General features: G+C 37.7%; 1 protein-coding gene across 6 annotated transcripts in view; it reads right to left on the bottom strand.

The window, feature by feature from the left end:
* Positions 1-24535, bottom strand: part of ABCB7 (ATP binding cassette subfamily B member 7) — a 97438-nt gene that overhangs the window by 36135 nt on the left and 36768 nt on the right. For 2 of the 6 annotated variants that reach the window (XM_041000118.1, XM_041000121.1), the window contains exons 2-3: positions 13955-14035; positions 10770-10856 (exon numbers count right to left, since the gene is read on the bottom strand). In XM_041000118.1, coding sequence (XP_040856052.1) covers positions 10770-10856; positions 13955-14035 — 168 coding nt within the window. Of the gene's footprint in view, positions 1-10769; positions 10857-13623; positions 13668-13954; positions 14036-24535 lie in introns of those variants that run through there. The other 4 variants (XM_041000119.1, XM_041000122.1, XM_041000123.1 and 1 more) reach the window with 3 other exon arrangements.

Raw genomic sequence — 24535 nt, 5'->3', positions numbered from 1 at the left:
ATAGAAGACTTTGAGGATTCAAGATTTCAGTGGAGGAAATAACTGCAAATATGCTGGAAATTGTCAGAAAATCAGAAATGTACCCTGAAGACGTAACTGCATTGCAGCAATCTCATGGTAAAGCCTTAATGATTGAGGAGTTGTTTGTTACGAATGAATGAAAAAAAAAGGTGGGGGGGAGGGCTTCTTGAGATGGATGGAATCTACTCCTGTTGAAGAAGCTATGAATATTGCTTAAATGACAACAAAGGACTTGGCATATTTTATAAACTTAGTTAATAAAGCAGTGGCAACATTTGCGAAGACTTTGAAACACATTTTACTGAGGGTAAAATATTGTCAAGCAGCAGCACACTACAGAGAAGTTTTTTATGAAAAGAGTCAGTAAGTAGATGCAGCAAATTTACTGATGTCTCCTTTTAAGAAATTGTCACAGACACCCCAAATTTCAGCAGCCATTATGCTGTTCAGTCAGCAGCCACCAGTATCAAGGCAAGATCCTCCCCTAGCAAGACTTACGACTTGCTAAGGGCTTGAATGATTGCCAATATGTTCAGTATTGTTTTAAAATTGACTTATGTATACTGCGTGGACAGGTTTTTGAAAATTAACGGACTAAGAAGGAAGCAAACATCTATATGCACTGAGAAACCAAATAATAAATGATTTTACTTATTACCAAATTCACTATATTGCAGTCATCAAGAACTTAATCTGTAATATCTCCAAGGCGTACCTGCTTACACTTTTAAAGTGAGTCTGCTGTCAATTTCAAGAACTCCATGTCTGTAAGCTCATGCCAAGAAAAACCTTAAAAATATGCTCCAAGTTTAATGAAATTAGACTCTTAAACTTATTTTTTTCCGTATCCAACCCCAATATAAACTGTCATAAAGGGCCTGGCGCGGTGGCGCAAGTGGTTAAAGGTCCTCACCTTGCACGCCCAGGATCCCATATGGGCGCCGGTTCTATCCCGGCAGCCCCGCTTCCCTTCCAGCTCCCTGCCTGTGGCCTGGGAAAGCAGTCGAGGACGGCCCAAAGCTTTGGGAACCTGCACCCGCGTGGGAGACCCGGAACAGTCTCCTGGCTTCGGATCGGCATAGTATCGACCCGTTGCGCTCACTTGGGGAGTGAATCATCAGACGGAAGATCTTCCTCTCTCTCCTCTCTGTCTCTCCTCTCTGTATATCCGCCTTTCCAATAAAAAAAATGATAATAATAAAAATAAATGTTTAAAAAAAATAAAAAATAAATAAAAATAAATAAATAAATAAATAAACTGTCATAAAATCTCATCTAAACCAATGCAATGACTTCCTTACTGATCTCCTTACACCCATTACATTCACTGACTAATCACTTTCCCCTACAATCAGATACCACTTTTAGTTTTAAACTCTTACACAGACTCCTATCACTCTTGGAATAAAGATAAAATCCTTATAAGGGTTTGCATGTCTTGGCTCCAGACTACCTCTTCAGTCATACAATGTAATCAGTATTCAGGTTGAATCCACTTTGTTAGTTCCTCAAATATGCCGTAACCTTCCTGTCTTAGGACTTTTACACAATAGTGTTCACTCTGTCTAGAACGGTCTCTCTTTCTCTCTCTCCAGTATCTCCCCTGTAGTCTCTCAATAGCCCAATTAGTCAACCACTAGCTCAAGCAGCACTTCCTCAATGGAGCCTTCTTTAACCTCTTGTCAGGAGGCGGGAGATGTTTCTTGGGATGTCTGCGTCCAATACTGAAGAGCTTAGGTTCGAGTCCTGGCTCTGCTTCCAATTCCAGCTTCCTGATCTGTGTATCCTAGGAGGATGTTCAAGATGTAGGGCACCAGCACTGATTTCCTGGCTCTGGCTTTGGCCAGGCCCGCCTTTGGCTGTTGCAGACATTTCAAGAATGAATCACAGGTGAGCAATGCCCATCTGTCTCTCTCAACCTCTCTCTCCCTTTCCCACTTTTCACATACATAAAGAAAGAAAAATTAACAGAAAAAGAATAACTCTTATTGGGATCCTTTACTATATGATCTCACCAAACACTATTCCTTTGTTTCAGAGTATTCATTTCAGTTATAAATTCAATATTCAGCAGTAAGATTATTTAATTCATATTTGCTCCCCTGCTAAATTGCAGTGTCATGGGAGCAATAACTTTGTAACCCAATACTAAATACTGTGGCTGACACACAGAATGCACTCAATATTTATTAAGTAAAGGAATGAAAAATTTGGCAATAAGGATATTTATGCCTGTGTTATCCTAATGGAAACAAAATTAGAAGGAGCTCAAATGATCAACTCCAGAGGATAGGGTAAATAAATTAGACTGACTACATATAACAAAATATGAGCACAGACATTCAAGAATATATGACACAGAAATGTGTTTTTAAATACAATATTAGAAACTCATTTTTTGAGGGAAAAATGTAATATATATGAATTTACATAGACTCATAAGTGAGTAGGCAGTATCATTGATCATTTTTTACATTCTTCTTTTTGCTTACTTATGTTTTCTGTACATCACATAAAATAAGAAGACATTTAACTCATTTCAAGAGGCAAAAGGTACTCAATCTCAAGTGTGTTTTCACAGCACAGATTGAGGAAAATTAGAAATATGTAAGAGAAACGCAGAACAGTTTATTATATAATACAAGGTAGTTTTATTATGGTTATCTCCCTAGGGCTCAGCAAACTATTTTGCTAGTATTTTAAGCCAGTTATTATATACAGAGTAACAGACACAAAACTGCTCATATTGTACTGAAAACAAAAGGACTACCTTTCTGAGTTGCTTTAAATACATGTGGAGTATGGAAGTATAATTCTTAATGATTCCTTTTACACACACACACACACACACACACACACGCGCGCGCGCGCGTGCGCGTGCGCTCTCATAACCGCCAAGGCATTACAAAGAGAATATAAGGCAGTAATTTCAAAATTCACTTTTATAGTAGAAGTATTACTAAATAAATATAATTTAATGCATTAACTGGAATATTTCAACCACTTTTCCATCTCATGAGCTTTGTCTGCCTTATTTTTCTTGATGGAATAATGGGGGAAAAAAAGGCCCTGTTTCCCTGTATCTTTAGAAACACTCTCTCCTGTCAAAACCTTCTACAACACACCCCAGAATTTTTTCAATAAGGACACACAGAAGTTATGGCTAAGAGCAAGAAAATTATTCTAGCTGGCTTAATAGTGCATAAAATGTCACCACTTCATTTAACAAAATGGGTTCTGAAGTTGTGTAATCATGCATTATGAGTCCATTAAGCTATAAAGGACAAGACTTCAGTTATAGTTTAGGTAAACCATAAAGTTTGAAAAATAATGTCTTATTTTTAAGTGGAGGCCAAATCAAAGAGGCATTTCAGAGTTTGAGGAACATTTTTAAGGAATTTTGAATCAACTTATTCTGATGCACAAGCGTAAAACAGGTGGTCTCAATACAGTTCATAAAAGATAATACACTGCCTTTCAAAACCACCATAATTAATTTATACCGATCACCCAACAGTAATCCTGAAAGACAGAAGGATTACCTACAGTTGAAAAGAGACCGGCCACTAGCTTGAGACTGAATTAGACATCACCTTCACATCAATTACTCATTTGCCCTCTGCCTCAACAGGGTGTAAGCATATAATACAAATAACACATATACCCTTTGAACATCACACTCATAAAGATAAAGTAGGAAACAGAGGAAATAGTCAAGAAATTGATGGTTGTATTTTAAAAAAAGCTGTCTAAAGAGTAGTCAACCTTGGTATGGTCTCACTATGGTAGTACAGGGGGAAAAAATTCAACAGTGATTTAAGAAAATGAAGTTTCTTCTCAAGATAAAAATTCCTGTAGCAATATAGCTACTGATAGATTTTTTTTAAAGCTTCCCTTTTTATAGGCAGAAAGTATAGACCTAATAACTTTCGTGTTTATTATTTTACAGTAAATAGGATTTAAAATTTTTTTAAAAATATTACCGTGATGATTGTGTCATGACAACAAAAGCTTCTTAAAATTGAACATCATGGAAATGTTACAAAAGGCCTGCAGAAGTAGGAGTGAATCTACTTTGCTCCTTTGCTAACAGAATATTAAATAATGTGGCCTCTATGTGGAAGCTTAACAACCTCAAATTTAAAAATTTACATGGGGCTTGCCTATATTGCTGAACTATGGCCTTTCACTTTTTTACTTGTTGATTTCCTTATTTAGCAGGGCATTAAGCCCTTGACTGCAACGTCAATACAGTACTTCAAAAACTAAAACAAAAAGGAAGGAAGAAGGAAAGAAGAAAGCAAACAAGGAAGGAGGAGAGAAGGAGGAAAGTGAGTGGAAGGTAAGGGAGGAGGGTAGAAGAGTAAGGGAATAAAAACATATTAGAATTGCATATATGAGCTTCATTAAACCTGTTCTGTTTGCATTAATATTACATTAACTGGAAAAAAAAATCAGGTGAGAGCCAGCACTGTGGGTTAAGCCACGTCTTGGGGTGCTCACATTCCACATCAGTTGAGTCCTGGTTTTTCTACTTCCAGTCCAACTTCCTGCTAACACATCCTGGGAGGTAGAAGATAGCCCCAGCACTTGGATTTTTCTCACCTTCCGGGACAGCTGGAAGGAGCTCCTGGCTCCTGCCTTTGGTATAACCTAGACCAGGCTTTTGAGGGCATTTGGGAGTGAATCAGAAAATGGAGAATGTCTATCTTACCACACCCTCCTTCCTCTCTCTCTCTCTCAAATAAATGAAAAATAAACATTAAGGAGAAATTTTAATTTATAAGGTAAAGTTAGTATTGTGGAAAAAAGATTATTTCTAGAAAAATTCTAAATAAACTGTAATTTGATAGTCATAATTAGAGGAAAGCAATTAAAGAAACACAATGCACACACATACACACACAGAGAGAACAAAAATGGAATTCAGGTTAGTTGCTCACTAAGATCTTTACAAATAACAAAGCTACATTATACTTTTTCACCAGAAATTTTTAAAAAGAAAGTTTGGAATAGTCAGAGGGCTGCCAGAGGAGGTGAAAGTAACTAAAGACAAGGTGGTCCAGAGGAAAAAACAGGTGCTAGTAAAGGAAACATGGCTGATATACAAAACACCACCAATATATACTCAAGTGATTAATTACTCCATGTATTTTCAAACACAGAAGGACAATCCTTAATATCCATAGGTATACTTAATACTTGATGTATTGAGTCATTACAAATTTTGACAGATTTTTAAATATTTGCCTATTTGGTATTACTATATAACTTTAAAAGCATCATGGCACTAGAGAGTTAAGAAATAATAAAAGAAACATCTACTTACATACAGAAAGATGAAACAACACAATAACAGTGGGCCAGAAAAAACACATTAATAAAACAAAAAGCATTTGACTCAAAAAGGTGTAATTAGAAAGGACATATTGTTTTTACGCAGCTGTGCTCAACTTGACCCTGTGACCTGGGAGAGAAGTAGCATGAAGACAGGGCACAACAAGAATTTGAAAGAATCAAAGCACCTGTAGCATCTCATTTGGTAGACTTCTTGGATATTAAAGATAACTGTGGGTTTGGCATTGTGCTGTACAGGTAAAGCCACTGGCTACCACAAAAGCAGCCCACCTAGGTGCCAATTCCTGCCAGTTCGTGTCCTGGTTGCTCCAATTGCAACCCAGCCCCCTGTTAATATGCCCTGGAAAAGCAGAAGGAGACAGTCCAAAGACTTATGCCCTTGCCACCCACGTGGGAGATCTGGAAAAGCTTCTGAACTAGCCCCAGCAGTTGCAGTCATTTCAGCAGATGGAAGATCTCTCTCCTCTTTCTATTAACTCTGATTTCCAGCAAATAAATCATTTTGAAAAGATAACTGGGCCTGGCACAATAGTGTAGTGGTTAAGGTCCTCGCCTTGAACGCGCCAGGATTCCATGTGGGCACCAGTTCTAATTCCAGCAGCTCCACTTCCCATCCAGCTCCCTGCTTGTGGCCTGGAAAAGCAGTCGAGAACGGCCCAAAGCCTTGGGATCCTGCACCCGTGTGGGAGACCCGGAAGGAAGTTCCTGGCTCCTCGCTTCGGACTGGCGCAGCACCGGCCATTGTGCTCACTTGGGGAGTGAATCATCGGATGGAGGATCTTTTTCTCTGTCTCTCCTCCTCTCTGTGCACCTGCCTTTCCAATAAAATAAATAAATCTTTTTAAAAAAAGAAAGAAAAGAAAACTGGGATGGCACTGTGATGTAGTGAGTAAAGTTGCTATCAGCAGTACCATCATCCCAATATAGGCACTGGTTTGAATCCCAGTTGCTCTACTTCCAATCCAGTTAATGTGTGTGAGAAAAGCAGCAGAAGATGGTACCAAGTGCTTGGGCCTTGACTGCTTTCCCAGGCCCCAAGAAGGGAGCTCGATGGGAAATGGAGCAACTGGAACATGAACCAGCACCCATATGGGATCTCAGTGTGTGCAAGGTAAGGATTTAGCCATTGAGCTATCGTGCTGGGCCCAAAACCAGGCTTCTTATATTCTTCACTAGCTAAAGAAGTAGTGATTCCATAACCTTTATCAAAAGATAATTTTTTAAACTGCTTCATTTTCTTCTCAAAGGCCAAAGGCCAAAAGCAAAACTGAAAAGCAAAAAGGCCCAAAGGGTTCCACTACCTTGTAAGAAATGAGCTTTTGGTGAACAAATGTGCTTTGGCTTCAGTGTTTGACAACCTTTACTGGTGAGAGGTATAAAGTTAACCATCTGAGAAATAAAACGTGCCTTTATTAACATACAGTTATTTTTTGTTATTTGTTTGAAAATCAGAAATACAGAGAGAAAGAAAAGAGAGATCTTCCATCTGTTAATTCACTACCCAAATGGCTGCAATGACCAGAGCTGGGTCAATCTGAAGCAAGGAGGCAGGAGCTTAATCCAGGTTTCTCTCCATAAATCTCATCTACCTTTCCAATAAAAATAAGCAAATATTTCAAAAAAAACTTGTTTTACAAACATTCTTACATATTAACAATAAGAACGTCTCACAAATCAAGGGACTTGTTTGAAATGAAGCTACATGAGGGCAAAACTTGGTGGTGAGAAAGACTATAGGAAAAAATTTGGAATACTATCTGTTTTATAAAAATATGGGTTTTGGGCTGAATATTTTCTCCCTGAAGAACTCATTTAGCAGAAAATTCGGAAGCGCCCACAATTTCAAGAGCAAGCAATTGCTCAGAGAAAAGAACTACCTCTTCAACCCAAGCTAAAGGGACATGCAATTAAGCGAATAATTGAAACCACTACCTTAATACTTTTAGGGCAAACAGTAAAACTGGGTCAAAAGGAATAAGTTCAGTAGCTGCTTAACTATAAAATCCAAATGATAACTGGAAAACTTTCCCTATATTATTTGGAGATGTAAGTATAGTAAGTTTGGGTGGGGAAGGATAATATACATTAATTTTAAGAAAAAGCTTTTATAATTTTTTACTCTACAGCTCAGGGCTTGATTTTTAGGTTCTGTTGGTCTGAAATTTCAACAAAGAGCATTACCCAGCAGTGGTTAGGCTCTATGAAAAAAAAAAAAATGGATTGTGCCACATATTGAATGAATTTGTACCAGTCTAAGTAATAATTTACAAGAAAACTAACTATTAAGCAAACTGATATTCCCAGGGCCAGTCAGTGATTTCTCTTTCAAAGAGAAGTCAATTTGAGAAACCAAATGAACATCAGAAGGCTGCTTGATGATATATAAAATAAGAGAATAGTCTTGCCATGTCATCCAGGTATTCCTATCCACTGGTTTGAGTACCCATTCATTTTAACAAGCCTAAACTTTCATTATTACATTATCTCCCTAATCCTCTAATTTTTAATACTCTAGGTGGCTGTTTCATTTCTTCTAGTTATATCAAAATTTATATCAAACTTCTGAGATGGCTCTACTAAGTGCCGACCTTTAACAATGTTAACTTCAGATTGTATTCAATCAATGAGGAAGTATTTCTAAATAAAAAAGAATAAATCAAGAAAATTCTGAGAAGCAATGTTTGCATTAAGTATTGCAATACTGACATCCTCATTAAGAACACAGGACTGGGGCCTGGTGCTTTGGCTCAGCTGGCTAATCCTCCACCTCCAAGCACCAACATCCCACATGAGCACCAGTTCATGTCCCAGCTGCTCTGCTTCCCATCCAACTCCCTGCTTATGGCCTGGAAAAGCAACCGAAGATGATCCAATGCCTTGGGACCCTGCACCCATGTGGGAGACCAGGAAAAAAACTCCTGGCACCCGACTTTGGATCGGGTCAGCTCTGGACATTGCAGCCATTTGGGGAATGCATCAGTGGACAGAAGATTTTTCTCTCTCATTTCGGCAAATTTGCCTTTTCAATGAAAAACAAATCTTTAAAAACAGAACAGGAGTTTCAAAATACTGGATTACCACTGCTTTTTCATGAACCCTTTATTATAACCATACTGGATAAAAAGATAAATACATTCTGATGTGCATAGTAATGTTGACTAATAGCCATTAAATACACACAAGTAGCAATGAATAAGTAATAAAGATGTCAGCTGGTTTTAAGTAAAGTCTTTGTTAGAGTGATAAACCTTCTACATTATAGTTTAGACAATCTGCCTTGTAAACTTCAGTTTCTAAACGGCAGGGGACTGTTTCTTGTTCATTAGTCTTCATTATTCTATCTCTGGTAATTAACCCAGAGTTCAGTACAAAAAAGGTATTAAAAATATACCTTTAAAATGAACGAATTATGATAGATGACAAACTTTACAATCTCACATTACAATAACAGCCAATATTTACTGAGTTCTTACTATGTATCAGGCACTATTTAAGAATTCGAACACACTGTGAAGAGTTAACTCATTTCAATTGGAATGATCATTCCCATTGTGCAGATGAAGAAACTGAAGCACACAGAAATCAAGTATGTCATTCAAGGTTATTTCCTTTAGAAAGTGAGGGCATAATTAAAATCCAGGTAGTATGGCTCCAGGGTTCAGATTCTTTAATATAAGGCATAAACTGCAAGATTCATTATTCTATGATTCTATTTAGCTAGTAAAGCTACAGTAATACAAAGGTGGTTGGGAGAAAAGAACAAAGAAAAACTACAAAATATTAACAATGATTTTGTTCTGTTTTATTTCATTGGAGAAGAAACTACCTTGAAGTGTCTATTGCTTGAGTTTAAGAGAAGTGACTACTTCTTTATTAGTCAGCATAGTTTTTGGGTGTGTTTATAGCAGTATCAGTAACTAGCCTTAAGAGGTCTCGGTAACAGAGGATCCTGACAGGCTGGCAAATACCATGCCAAAGACTAACACAGAGATAAACAAATATCACTACTTGGCTTCATTTTAAAATATTTTCTCTTACGACATGTGGCTGTTTTGATGGACATAACGGATGGTAATGTGCAAAGGGGGTTAGAAACAGATGTGAAACTTGAGTTCCTTGAAAGAAAAAAGCTACACATGGAATCTAAGAAAAGCACTGAACAGTATTTCTTACCAATCAACCTCTATCAATAAAACAACTAACAATTACTTACCTCTCGCGTTTACAGAGCAATTTAACATTAAATCAATTAATTTGATTACCAACACTAAAAATATTATTTCTACTTAGATATACACAGACTGGATCAAACAAGACAAGGAAAATAAAGGCAAGCCCAGAGAAAAAGGGACAGATGGAGAAATGTGTAACACTATTTTAATGACATTCTCATTCACTAAGAAAAAGTATAGTGCAATGAAATTTTTTCCTAGTGGCTATACTGATTAGTGTATTTGCAGAAAGATAAAGAATATAGATACTTAAATAGATGGATTAGCTATATAGATACGTTTTTGTCACGAAATTATGAGATATTCTAGGATTTTTCTAGTCAAATGTAGAGAAAGGGAAACATTAACCTTAAAATACACACAACTTACTTGTAATAGCTAGCTCTAATATGTCTACTTATTTGTAAGATTGTATTACATAACAAATAACCACAACCAATATTACTTTTAAGAACGAAGATGCTCAGTGCTTAGTGTTCAGGCAGAGCAGTGCAAAGCATATCCAGCTGCACATGGAGGATATGGCAGTCCATCAGAACCTGCAGAGGATACCCAGTACCACAACAGAGCACATAGGACAGAACAAATAGATCAACTACCCCAGCCAAGTGTTGGCAGTGCATATCTGTGCAAAGGGAGACTGTAAGGTAGACTATGTCAGCCAGTGTATTCTGGGGACATTTCATCGTGCTTGGAATGGCAAGATTGGCAGCAACTGAGAACTGTAGGACTATCATTTGAGCAGGACCCTCGGAGCATGCCCCATGTCGGAGACCAGGGATGGGTGGGAGGCTGGGTGTGGCTTCTCCCTTTATCTCCCCTCTTACCCAAGATACAAAATAAAAAGAGAGAGAGAATGTGGAAACAATGGTCTTACCCACTTTCCTGTAGCCCTTGACCCGTCACACACTAATCAACTATATAAAGATTATCAAAGTAAAATTTAAAAAATAAAGAACTAAGATGTCTTTAGGTTGACAATTATTTTGAGTGAATCATGATTTTTGTGTTTAAGCAGGAGATGATTTTATCTATCTAGTCAAGACCAATTCAAATGGTTCTGCATGACAGAATAAGAAGTTAGATGGGTCAAGTATTCTTAAATACCTATTATCTTCCGTTTAAGTATATTTATCAACAAAAGTTTCCAGTTCTTACCCCTTCTTTTGGGTCCGTATGGAGTCCTCCTCCTGCATGACCATGCCAACATGATCTCTTTTCTATCAGTGGCCATGCCTGGAGAGCCTAGTGGATAAGGATACCAAGTAAGCAATTTAAAGTTTTTAAACATCTGGGTTAGTCTAATCTAACGAGTAATTCCCAAATGCTGAAATTAGCTTTTAGTCTGGAATAGTAAGTAAAAATACCATCAGAATTAGCCTACAGTTAAATGTATATAAGCGATTTTGAACTATCATGAATTTTTATATAGAATTCTTATTCATAAGTCACTGTCTCTAGCTCTTAAAATTAATGTTTACAAGACTCAATTTACGTTACATTCATATTTCATTTGTATACCGGTTTTCTTATGTCATCCAGTAAGCACAAGTATAATGCTGGCAATACAGTATATGATTATAAGCAAGCAAATATAATATATATTTAATTAATTGACATCTCAATTCCTAGCTCCTGGCTTCAGCCTAGCCCAGCCCTGACTGTTGCGTGCATTTGAAGAGTAAACCACCAATTAAGATTGATATATCTCTCTCTCTTCCTCTCTTTGCTTTTCAAATAAAGTGAAAAAAGAAATTTTTTTAAACACTTAAAAGGGTCCTCTCTATTAAAAATAGGGAATATTTGCCACAGCAGTTAGAGATTACTTGGGATGACCACAACCCATTTGAGAGTATCTTGGATTCAAATCCTGTTTCCAATCCTCGTAATGTATACCTTGGGAAGCAGTGCTGATGGTTCACATGGGTCCCTGCACCCACGTAGGAGACCTAGATTTATTTTATTTTGTTGAAAGGCACAAGGAAAGATCAAGCAACATAAAAACAGGGAGAAACAACACTTCTATCCACCGGTTTAATCCCCAAATGGAAGCAAAGGGCACGAGGCTGAAGCCAGGAGCCTGGAACTTCATTTGGGTGGCAGGGCCAGTCACTTCAGTCATCTTATGCTCATTAGCAGGGAGCTGGATCAGGAGCTGGGTCAGAAACAGAGCAGCCAGGACTCAAGTCAGGATGCCATTTGTTGCAGGTGATAGGTTAACCCACTGCAGCACAAGGCATGTTCCTAGTCCCCAGCTCTGGTGTGGCCCATTCCTGACTGTTGCAGGCATTTGGGGAGTGAATGGGTGATCTCTTTCTCTATCTCCCTATATTTCAAATAAAATTTTTTTAAAAATTTTCTAAAAGTTAATGGAAAACAAAATCCAGACATAAGTTTATTTTGGTGCAAACTTTTTTTAAAAAATCAAGCATAGCTTGTCTCTATGAACCTTCTGAAAAACCTGTTATATTTAGAAATAAAATATTTTGAACATGTCATAACATATCTTTATGCTACAGAAATTTTTATACATGTTTTGTCTTTCCTATTTAATGGAAAACTTTAGATGAATGACAATATCTTTTTATCTTTCCACCCTTAACACATTCAAGTGGGTCCTACATTTAGGCAATCTAGGTCTCAATGCCTGTTAAGACTCACTTATAACATATAGCTATCTAAAATACTCCCAGCTAGCCTTAAAATATTAAATATTTTAACCATTTTAAATCTTGTAAAGAGCTTTATGATTGCTGCTGAGGCTAGTGATGTATAAAACAAATTCAAGCAAATACAATAGTTGAAAAGATAGTATAAAGAATAGGCTTGGACCCAGCCTAATGGCTAAATCCTCGTCTTGCATGCACCAGGATCCAATGTGAGTCCTGGGTCACGTTCTGGCTGCTCCACTTCTCATCCAGCTCCCGGCTTGTGGCCTGGGAAAGCAGTAGAGGATGGCCCAAAGCCTTGGGACGCTGTGCCCATGTGGGAGACCCAGAGCAGGTTCCTGTCTCCTGGTTTCAGATTAGCTCAGCTCCATCTGTTGCATCCACTTGGGGAGTGAACCAGCGGACAGAAGGTCTTTCTCTCTGTCTCTCCTTCTTTCTGTATATCTGCCTTTCCAATAAAAATAAATAAATCTTTAAAAACAAAAAGAATATGCTTAAAATTAAGGTTTGCTGATATTAAAGTATTCTCACAATTGAAAAATACTAAATGAGATACACTGGATTGAATGATGCTTTTTCAGTAACCATAATAATCAATAATTAAAGAACAAGGACTCAGTTCTTAACAAAAACAAATGTGTATCAATACTATACACATTATTACAGCATCAGCTCAGGGCCAAGCTTTGAAAATGGAGTTACAAAAAAGCTAAGACGTCCTCTGGTTCTCACCAGTTGAGACTCTAAAAGTAATTGCCATAAATGGATTATTGATTTTTGGATCAACAATCTTGAAGCATTTTGTAAAAAGAAAACATCAAAAGGTAATTTCGAGTTGACAATGTCTCTGTCACATTTTCTCCTCTAAAAGACTAGGCAACAACTTTTATCAAGGGGTCTGGTGAAAACCACATGCGATAATTAGGGTCTTCAGCAAAGAAAAAGACTAAAATATAAGTAATCTCAGTGGTTTCACAGACAATGAGAAGATCGTGTACATTTTCTTTTAAAGCTTTAACTTAATCATTGAAATCTAATTAATTTTCAGCTTCTGCATAAATGAGAATACTTTTGTACCTTGGTGGCAAATAATTATCAGTCAGAAAGAAAAACTAAAGTACTCAGGGTTTATATCATTTTCTAATTTTCTAGTCTTTTCCTAACATGTCTTATTTTAAGACACTAGGAATTTTTAAAGATGTCTTTCACTTACATTAGCAATGAAAAATAACCCTCATCAACATGTAAACTCAGCATCGGTTACGCCACCGGCTCTAATAAGCTTACAATCCCTTGATATTCTGCTTTCTGAACATCTTCTAAGGTAAAGAAACTTCACTCACTTGAAAAAGTTAACAGCATTCCACATATCAGATACAAATTACCAGGATAAATTTAAGTGTCAACAAGCTGCCATTACATTTATAAAAGCTTTCTGAAAATGTTACTGTGGTTGGCACTGATCTCAAGGGATTCAGACAGATTTCTCCAGGGGCAGAAAAACATCGAGATTTCTCTCTTCATTTCCAGGAGCATACCTTCCTGCCAGTGTTTAGGAAAATATAAAAAAGAAAATTATTTGGGAAATATAAAATATGTAGTATAAATTGGGAAATACTCCAACGGCTTACACATTTTTCCTAGCTATATGCAGAAGCATTTGCTTAATCTTACCTTTGTAGCATCTAATAATTCTCTTGAATTGCCTTTTCCCAATCTCTGCTTTGTGGTATTTCCTAATGACTCTGGGATCTGCTTAGGAGAGAAAAAGGAGGGAGAAGAATTTTAGAGTGAGGAGTTAATACTCATAGATTATTTCCTTTATTCAAACATGCACTAAATTAAAACCACAGGGGTAACGGGTTAAGGTACTGCCCACAATGCCAGTATCCCATATGGGCACTGGCTCCTGTCCCAGCTGCTCCATTTTAAATCCAGCTCCCTGCTAACAGGCCTGGGAAAATAGTAGAAAACAACCCAAGAGCCTGGGCCACTGCACCCATGAAGGAGACCCGCAAAAAGCTCCTGGCTCCTGGCATCAGCCTGGCCCAACCTTGGCTGTTGTGGCTGTTTGAGGACTGTATCAGCAAATGAAATATCTCTCTCCCTCTCTTTCTGCTATCTCCCACTCTCTCTCTGTAACTCTGCCTTTAAATAAATCTTTGAAACATTTTAAACCCCAGCTAGTCAGTGTTAAAGATGATCATGCTTTAAATACATACCTGAAAAGATCTGTGGTTCAAGTATGAAGCAAATTATGTTACTCTTTAAAAATGTCAAATTGTATTTCCCAACTACTTTTCCTCTGTGTTTCTTTTTATTCTTTCCTCTTCTCCATATTTTAAAATCTGTTCTTAAAGCCTTCAACCTCATTTCTTTCTGAAATACCTTTTATGATTTTTTTTCCAAATAGCAGCTTTACTTGGTGTGCTACAACACTAGTCCCCTCTTCCACTGTTCTAACTACCTTTACAGCGTTTTATTATTAACCTCATGTCCATTCCTTCTGCACCATTAGATACTGGTTAAAAGAATAGTTTTGTGGGCAGTGTAGAAAAGTGGGTTGAATTACCATTTCTGATGCAGTCAAGTTGAAGTTCCACTTTGTATAGATTTAACTATTTTTGGACCAGGTGTAGTAGCCTAGCAGCTAAAGTCATTGCCTTGTATGTGCCGGAATCCCATATGGGCACTGGTTCTAATCCCGATGGCCCCACTTCCCATCCAGCTCCCTGTTTGTGCCCTGGGAAAACAGTCGAGGATGGCCCAAAGTCTTGTGACCCTGTACCCGCGTGCGAGACTTGGATGGGGCTCCAGAGTCCTGGGTTTGGATAGGCCAGCTCTGGCTGTTGAGGCTGCTTGAGGAGTGAATCAACAGACCAAAGATCTTCCCATCTGTCCCTCCTCCTCCCCATATATCTGAATTTCCAATAAAAAAAATAAATCTTAAAAAAGATTTAATTATTTTTTGAATGTCATTCAGTTACAGATATAGAGATATGGAGAGAGAAGAAGACAGAGATAGAGAGACAGACGTTTCAATTTCCAGATGGCAGCTATGCTCAGGGTTTCACCAGGCCAAAGCCAGGAGCCAGGAATCCATACCTATCTCTCATGTGGATGGCATGGGCCTAAGCACTTAGACCATTCTTTGTTACCTTTCCAGGCCATTAGTAGGAAGCTGGATCAGAAGTGGGGCAGCCAAGACACTAACCAATGACCATGTTGGAACCCAGCATTACAGGTGCAGGCTTTCCCTGCTACACAACCCCAGCTTGGCTATTCCACTTCTGATCCAACATCATACTAGTGCACCTGAAAAGGCAGCTGAAGATGGCCCATGGTCCGTGTGATAGGTATGGAAGACAGGAAGGTGTGAAGAGTATTGTTCCAATGCAGACAGGGCCTCAAGGAACTTCCTGCTGTTTGGTAGGGCCCGGTAACAACCTGAATGCAGCTCCACCTCCCTTTGCATGGACACTGGACAACCCCGCTGAGAATTTTGTAATCTGTTTAGGCATTGTCTGCCTCTGTGGAGTTAATGTTTACTACCAATGTGAGCTTGGAAGTTGATGTTGCTGATACTGTTTTAGCCAAAGAGCCTTTTATTATTGCTGTCTCTGTTCCCATTGACCATATAATAATCAAGGGTACTCCGTCCCCAGGTGTAGTGGGAATCTATTCTTTCCCTCCTTCTTTGACCTTTAGGTCCTGCCTTCCTCCCTTTCCTCCCTTAACTGATTCTAGACTAAGCTGTAGACTGAGGATTGTAGCAGGAATGTGTTACTGATTGATATGCACCATCTATTGAGAACTTCCTAACCACAGCGCCAGGATGGATAACATCCTGCTTTAAAGTGAAACAAATGGCAGAATTATCCTTAGAAACACCCACTTAACATGACGTAAAGAGTCTGAGCCAGAGTTTGACTGGTTCTGTATAAATAAAGCAGACAGCTTTATTGCATTGTCCACAATGGTCATGGAATCCTAGTGGTCCGTCTCTCTCTCTCTTTGCACCTCATCCACGCACCCTTCTCGAGTTCTGAACTCAGCTGGAGCTGGACTCCGGCAAGCCCAAGTACCTAAGTCCTTGCCACTCATATGAGAGACCCATATGGAGTTCCAGATTCCTGCTTAGCCTAGACCAGTGCCAGCCATTGCCATTTGTACAATGAACCAGTGGATAAAAGATCTCTTTCTACCTCCCCCGCCTTAATTCAAATTAAATAAATATATAAACCTTAAAAAAAAAAAAGAGGGACCAGTTTTGCCAAACATTTCTATATAACTGGTTGATAGATTCCAATGAAATTTACCATGGGGCAGTGCTTTACCCCTTGGGCAATGTTCTAAAAGTAGAGCTGGAAAAATGCAATATACAGAACTCCCCATGGTAACACCAGAAAGACATTTGTAAAATGGACACAGTCTTTCTGAAAAGCACCATCAATTTATTGAAGAAAATTAGCTTCTTAGATCAGATTCTTCTGAAAGGCAAGTTAATATTGCTCCTTCTCTAAACAATAAATGAATTGCACATCTGGACTATTTTCTCTATAAAAATCAGTGGTACATGACAAAATATAAAAAAAACATCAAAAAACAACCTCTACATACAAAAAAGCAACCAAATTACTGAGAAAATTATTTGTCTTTCTATAATGCAGCAGCAGTAGTTGATTTCTACTTATGTATAGTTACAAATATATATGCCATCTTCTGACTTATGAAATTTTCAAAAATACATATTACTATTTGCACATTATCTTGTTGAACTCAGCATCCCACAGCATTCCACATATTCCCAAATCCACAGTTACTGGGCCATTCACTGTCAATGATACCCTTCTCATATCTAACTCTACTGTTCTTCTCACTGGCTTTCCCTACATAGGCTTTAACCAGAACCACCTGCCCTGGCCCATTTTTCTGTTTTAGACAAGCCTCTAGTTCAAGTACTGCATACCAAAACAAGATTACACCCATTTTTGCACATATATGTAAGCTTTCATCTTTGTGTTTCACAACTTGTCCAGTTATCTTGTCAATGACTATCAATCTTTGTTGGTGATACACACACCAGCAAAAACTTTTGTTTTGGGGCTAGCATTGTGCTGCAGTGGGTTAACTCTGTGACACCAGCATCCCATGAGCACCTTTTCAAATAGTTGCTCCACTTCTGATGCAGCTCCCTGCTAATGTTTCTGGGAAAGCAGCAGAAGATGGTTACAGCACTTGCCCCCCTACCACCGCATGGGAGGCCCAGATGGAGTTCCAGGCTCCTGGCTTTGGTATAACCTAGTATCAGTCTACAGACTACAATGGCTGGAGCTGAACCAATCTGAAGCCAGGAGCCTCTTCCAAGTCTCCCAATGCGGGTGCAGGGTCCCAAAGATTTGGGCCGTCTTCGACTGTTTTCCCAGGCCACAAGTAGGGAGTTACTTGGGAAGTGGAGCTGCCAGGATTAGAACCGGCGCCCATATGGGATTCCAGCACATTCAAGGCAAGGACTTTAGCCATGATGCTATTGTGCTGGGCCATCAAGAACTCTTTATTCTAGAATCCAACTATTTTTTTTTTACTCAAACATCAGTATTCAATAATCAATAACTCAGCAACTTCAGTAATCTGATCCATACTGTTTTTTTGTTTGTTTGTTTGTTTGGCTGTATCCCATGTGTTTTGATGTTTTTTTATTTCAGTTTGGTTCATTCCAAATAATCTCTTTTCTCTTGTCAAATTCATCACTGGCTCATGGATTTCACGATGGCATCACTTTTCCCAAGAGACTTTTATGTTTCCCTTTTGTCATTCATGTGTTTGTTACTCAGTGGCGTGTTTTTTCATTGTGCTGTAATTTGTTCTTGTTGTTGTTATTGTGGCTGTTCTAACTCATGCCAGTTGTTGACCTTATTTCATGGCTTCTCAATTATGGAAATGTATAATGATGGAGTACTGGGGTCTATCATATACAGATGTTGGGGTATAATGGAACATGCATCCCTGCTTCCAGATGAAAGATAGATTCCCAATGAAACTATTGGACATGTGTAGAGAATGGGATGCTGGACTGTCTGACATTGTCTGTACCAACAATGTTGTGGTACATTTAAATAAGAGACTGATAGAATTATGATTCCTTATGAAGGACTACATCATTGTAGTAAAATGGGGGAAATCTGTCAGGGAGTGGGAGTTTTGGAGGTGGGGAAATCTCAGCTTATAAGAAATTGTACCACATAATTCAAAATTCAAAATAAATATACATTTTAAAAAATTTTCTAAAATCAGTATTTAATGAAAACAATGGGCTTTTTTTTTCTTAAGTCTGATGTATTTGTAAGTCAGAGTGACAGGGTGGGATTGATATGCTGATCAATCTCCCAAATGCCTGCAACAGCCAAGGATGGGCGTCAGAAAAAAAATCAGGGGCCAATAACACTATTCCTATCTCTGACTGTGTTAGCAGAAACCCAAGTACTTGGGCAGTCATCTGCTGCCTCCCAGGCACATTTGTGGGAAGCTGAATCAGAAGAAGAGACAGGGCACAATCCCAAGTATTCTGACAATGCGACTTGGGTGTCCCAAGAAGTGGCTTAATGTGATGTATCACAATGCCCACCGCCAAGGTAAATAAATTTTAAATGTTCACATTTAAATTCAACTTTGAATTCTAAAACAGCAGTTAACATTATATCTCAGACATGAAAGACTCAAAAAACATTTAGCACATGTATATTCACTCACTAGCTTAAGATATAACAGATAAAAAGAGAGTCCCCAATATATGCCCCTATAATGTCATCTCTGTCCTCTAGAAATAATAAGCACTGGATGCTACAAATGTCTTTGATTGCAAAAGTAAACATTTCATTCACTTAAGGAGTTAACAACCTTTGAGGGCCAGTCCTAGAATCCTATCACCATTTATAATATCATTTCTAAGGGAAAATGCTCTGAGTCTTAAAACAGATTTACAAACATTTCTGAAGCACAATTCATTTGTAAGTTAGACTAGCTCTACTTATATAAAATCTCTAGGGACAAGTTTACAGCAAAATATATTCCATTTACACTCTGAGATGGACAACAGAAGAACACAGGAGTATTAATTCTATGAAGCTTAACTTGGAAAATAGAGGGTAGAATTAGATGCTCTCTTAGGTTCCATCCAATTCTGAAATTCTATAACTCTCATGGGATGAGATGAAAAGGTGGTTGTTAATGATTGAATTTTTAGAAACTTAACTGAATAAATTCTCATTTATTTTTTCAGTAAATCTAGCATTTGAATTTATTTATAATTGCACCCATTTCCACCCAACCAGTGACAAAGACAGCTTTCAGCTGGATATTATTCGACATACTGGACATGATATGCACAGTTACTGAACAAATCCAATACACTGAAAATGACAATTTGACAGTTCATTTTAGGAGGCAGATAAGTTATAATTTTATACTGAAATTTTGGAAAAGCAAAGTTAAGGAATTTGTGATCACCAAGCATAACAATGTACATTCTCATTTGGATCAAAAATATTCCTCTACTAATCACTAAATATATTAATCTTCAATAGACAGTTGCATGGGCACAATGCCTTGCTCTGTGTCAACATTTAATAAAGATTTATAAAATGAAAATCAACATTAAAACCATTATCTAGCAGACACAACCACTTCCACGTAATAAGACCAACACCCAAGCGAGGATGCTAGAAAAGAAAACAAAATGAAACTTATTCATATTCCAAATGCATTATCCCTTTAAGGTAAAAATTCAATTTAACCGACTAACTTACTAATTAATTACTAATTATTAACGGTGGCATCCCTTCTTATAATAGCTAGCTTTACAAATTTAGGTTATGTACAGTGTTCAACAACCAAAGAATTAGCTACCTATGAAGAGATTAAAAAACAATTTATAATACCCATCAGGGAATTTGAAGCCAAATATATACTCCTGAAGCTTTAGGAAGAAAACTTAGTTTTACAATTACCCATCCAGGATGCATGGAACACTTCAACAGCATCAAATAACAGTCATGTGTGAACAGCTGCCACCTGATCATTAATTTAATCATTTAATCTGTGATCAAAACCCAAAACATTTAGCTCAATACCTGCTTAACAAGAAACTGCTGTGACTTAAAATTACATTTAATCTACTTTAATGGTAGAAAAATCAGGCATGAATTTTTATTTTCTTCCTAATTATCAAGGACCTAGCTATCAGAGGGGTAGGAGAGGAAAAAAAGAAAATGGTAGGCTGACTTCCCAGATTTTTTTAAAATTCTCAGCCAAATATTGAAGAGCACAGGATTTCCTTTATTGCATCAGGTATATTATTTATTCAACAAATGCTTATTGAATGAATAGATAAGTGGCAGTACAGTACAAAGATTGTGAACAACCCACTTCACCCACAAAATCAATCTGTTGGAACTCTATCACTATACTACTTTAGAACAAAGATTGGCAAAATGTTTCTGCAAAAGAGCAGGCAGCATTTTTTTAAAAAAAAAAAGAATTATTTATTTTTATTTGAAAGTCAGATTTTCAGAGAGAAGGAGAGACAAAGATCTGTCCACTGATTCACACCCCAAGGGGATTCAATGGCCAGAGCTGAGCTGATTTGAAGCCAGGAGTCAGGAGCTTCTTCTGAGTCTCCCAGGTGGGTGTACAGATATTTTACTGTCTTCATTAAGTTCATTAAGTTTATCTCTGGTATTTTTTAACTTCTGTGATAAAATAGACTTTTTTTCTTCACTTTCTTTTTCAAACAGTATTTTAGGATTTAAAACCATGGTCTCTGTCATAATTACTCAACCGTGTTACCGTAGCACAAATGCAACCATAGACAATATGAGTATGGCCATGTTCCAATAAAATTCTATTTGCAGACAATGAAATTCACATATTAGATAATTGTCATCTATCACAAATTATTAATCTTCTCAGCTTTGTTTTCCAAGCTATAAAAAAAGTTAAAAAAAATAAAAGAAAGAAAAACAGAGGCTGGTACTATGGCATAACAGATAAAGCTGCAACATGTGCCAGCATCCCACATGGGCAACCAACTCAAGTCCCAGCACTCTACTGCCATTCAGCTCCCTACTAATGCTTCTGGGAAATCATTGGAAGATGGCCCAATTCCTTGGGCCCCTGCACATGTGCAGGAGACCCAAGTGAAGCTTCTGGCTCCTGGCTTCAGCCCAGTTCAACTACATCCATTTGGGGAATGAACCAACAGATACAACATTCTCTTTCTCTTTTCTTCCCTCTCTCCCTTTCTTCCCCCCTCTCTCTCCCTCTCTATAATTCTGCCTTTCAAAGAAATAAAAAAAATTCTTAAAAAAAGAACAAAGCACAGAGGACTCATATAAAATATGTATTATGGTGGATTTGACCCAAGGGCTGTGATTGTTCTAGACAATTTCTAAGATTTCTTTAACCTCTCCAAGTATTTTGGAAAGAAATAAGCCTCATCAAATAAAAAACCAACACAGAAACAAAACACATGTACAAAATTCCCCTCTTCCTCCAATAGTTAGTCCTAATTTTGTCACTCAAATTTTCATATCTCTGGGATTGGAAGCCAGCAAGGTATATTTAGTAGCAGCATAAAAACTCTGTTTAGGCAACTTCCATAAAGCAAAATTTCTTTGTTTTCCACTCACATAAGCAACTTACTGATCATGGCATTTTGCAACCATGAAACTGTTCACCACTCCTTAAGTTTTAGCTGAGTGATATTAGATTCCATTTTGCTAACAGTAACAAAGAATTACAAAACATTTGCCAAATTCAGGGTAATAAAAGCCAGTGATGCAATATCACATATTAAGGAAAAAGAAACTTTAGAACCAACTCCTTCCAAATCATGAAATTATAGATAGATAAACACATAAAGGACTTTATCATATGAAGAGTGAATTTAAGAAGGAAATACTTTAGATCCATTTAATACTGCATTATTTCATCAGGCTGGTTTATTTCAACCCAAGAACTTGGGAAAATGGTATGAATCTCTTAGTACTTTTAAGATTCCTAGTCCTATTGTGTTTATGCATGGAATAGAGACATTATCACACATTTCACACTGCAGCTGGAATGCAGAGATAATGTGAAAGAAGTCAGAAAGTGGAATTGGACCTATTTTCTGCTACTTTACGGTTTCAACATTCAGTAATTTAATAGTCTTGCTCTTTATGTTTACTAATGTGGACTTGGGAAAGAACCCTCGAGCATATTTCTTAACTCTCAGTTCCACAGCTGGACAACTTGAATCATTAGTAGATCTGTCACTTTGTTTAGTTATATTTTCCTATAAATGCTCATTTTATGTTTACTGCACTTCATGGATGTGTCAGATTGCCATTAATGGCTAAATTACCTGGAAAATCACCCTAAACTCACAGAAGATAACATTTTCATTTACTTGGGTCATTCTGCAAGATTCCCTATATCAAAAAAAATTTTTTTGTGTGTGTGCAGTGCAGCAAAGTCTGTTAACAGACAGTCCTCTCGGTAGGAAATGAGTAACATAGGCTAATTATAACAGAGATATAGACTAAGAGAATACCGGTTTTAATACAAAACCAGCATCAGGATGAATAAATGATAAATAATGAGTTCCTACTTAGCACTAATTGAAAAATACATATTAAAGAATGTATTTAGGGAGCAGGCAGGAATGTATGTAGTCTATCATTTTAAGATTCCTGCATCCCAAATCAAAGTGTTTAGGCTTGACTCTTGGCTCTTCTCCAAATTCCATTTTCCTGCCAATGTGGACCCTGGGAAGCAGCAAGTGATGTTTCAACAAATAGGATGCCTATAACCTACACGGACTGAGGTCCTGATTCCTGGCTTCAGTCTAGCCCACGCCTGACCATTGCAGTCATCTAGGGAGTGAACCAGTTAATGAGAGACCTGTCTCTCTCCCGTTCTTTATGCCTCTCAAATAAATACAGAGAAAAAAAAAATGTTTAGGATGGTACTTGGTTTTGTGCATCTTAAATGCCTTTTGTGTTACTCATATCTAGTCTTTTTCTAGCATGACAAAAGTTAATTCTACTAAGAAATAGGTCAACAAAGGCATTTGGGGCAATTTGTTATAGCAATCTGTCAGTCTTCAACATAAGTGGTTGCCTTTATCTCCTCACTACCTATATTTTCTAAGTAAAAATCACTAAGGCAAAAAGGTCTTAAGAATGAGTCACATGGCAAACTCAATTGTGGGCTATATCTCAACAAAAAGATCTGCCAGATTTAAGAGTTAACTATCTCAGGAAAATGCAAACACAAAGAAAGCAGGGGTAGATATGTTCATATTATTTAATGTAGAATTCAATAAAAAGATCAGAAAATGAGAAAAAAAGGTACATTATTATATACTTTTGCTGCTTCTTATCTTTCTTTTTATATGTTCATGGATTTCTCTTTTCTTCTGCCTATGTTTTTAATTGTTTAGTTCTTCTAATGGCACTCAAGCTGAAGAAGGTTGCTAACCCCTATTCCATTATCTGCACATGGACTAACTGAACAGAAACATGATATATAATGTAACTGCTTTTTTGTAAATATAGAGTGTAACTGTGTTTTTGATAACACCAACTGAATAAAGTTCCTCAACAAAAAAACCAGAGTAATCTTTTCCATGTGTGTGTAAAGAATTACTTATTTTCATCAAAGCAGATGTAATGAATACTACAGCTCAGCTTTGGCCTACTTCACTCGCATGTGACCTCCCACATACACATAATGTCCTTGCTTTAGGAGCACAGTCCACAGAGCCCGTTTTCCTCTGAAACTGGTCAATATCTGCTCCTGCAAAGTAGGCTTTCCAGGGTCACATGCTGGAGTCTCCTATGGGCACCTGGAAAACCTGTACTGCCATTCACCCTTCTAGCTAGGATCCATATACGTGTCCTGTACTTTGCCACAAGGTTTTCTGGCTGACCCTAGGGCACAACCTCCCAAGAGCCAATGGGAAGATTTGGGACCAAGATTCTGGCTAAATATAAATCAGGATGTTTACAAAGGGTGACATTTGTACCTCAGCTGCACACAGTGACACAGCAGGAGTGTGGGGTTAGATTCAGGCATGACTGACACTGGAGACAATATCTGGAGTTCAATGCTAGTACCTGGGTATGTTGGGGGGGTTGTTGTTCCACCTTGGGCAGCTGTACCATAGCTGAGCTGAACCATGTTCCTTAAGGGGGAGTATTTCTTTTCTGTTTC

The sequence above is a fragment of the Ochotona curzoniae genome, unplaced genomic scaffold, assembly GCF_017591425.1.
Source record: "Ochotona curzoniae isolate NIBS_2020 unplaced genomic scaffold, NIBS_Ocur_1.0 scaffold_1852, whole genome shotgun sequence".
Lineage (NCBI taxonomy): Eukaryota > Metazoa > Chordata > Mammalia > Lagomorpha > Ochotonidae > Ochotona > Ochotona curzoniae.
Note: the sequence above shows the minus strand (reverse complement) of the source record. Positions and strands in the feature narration are given on the sequence as shown.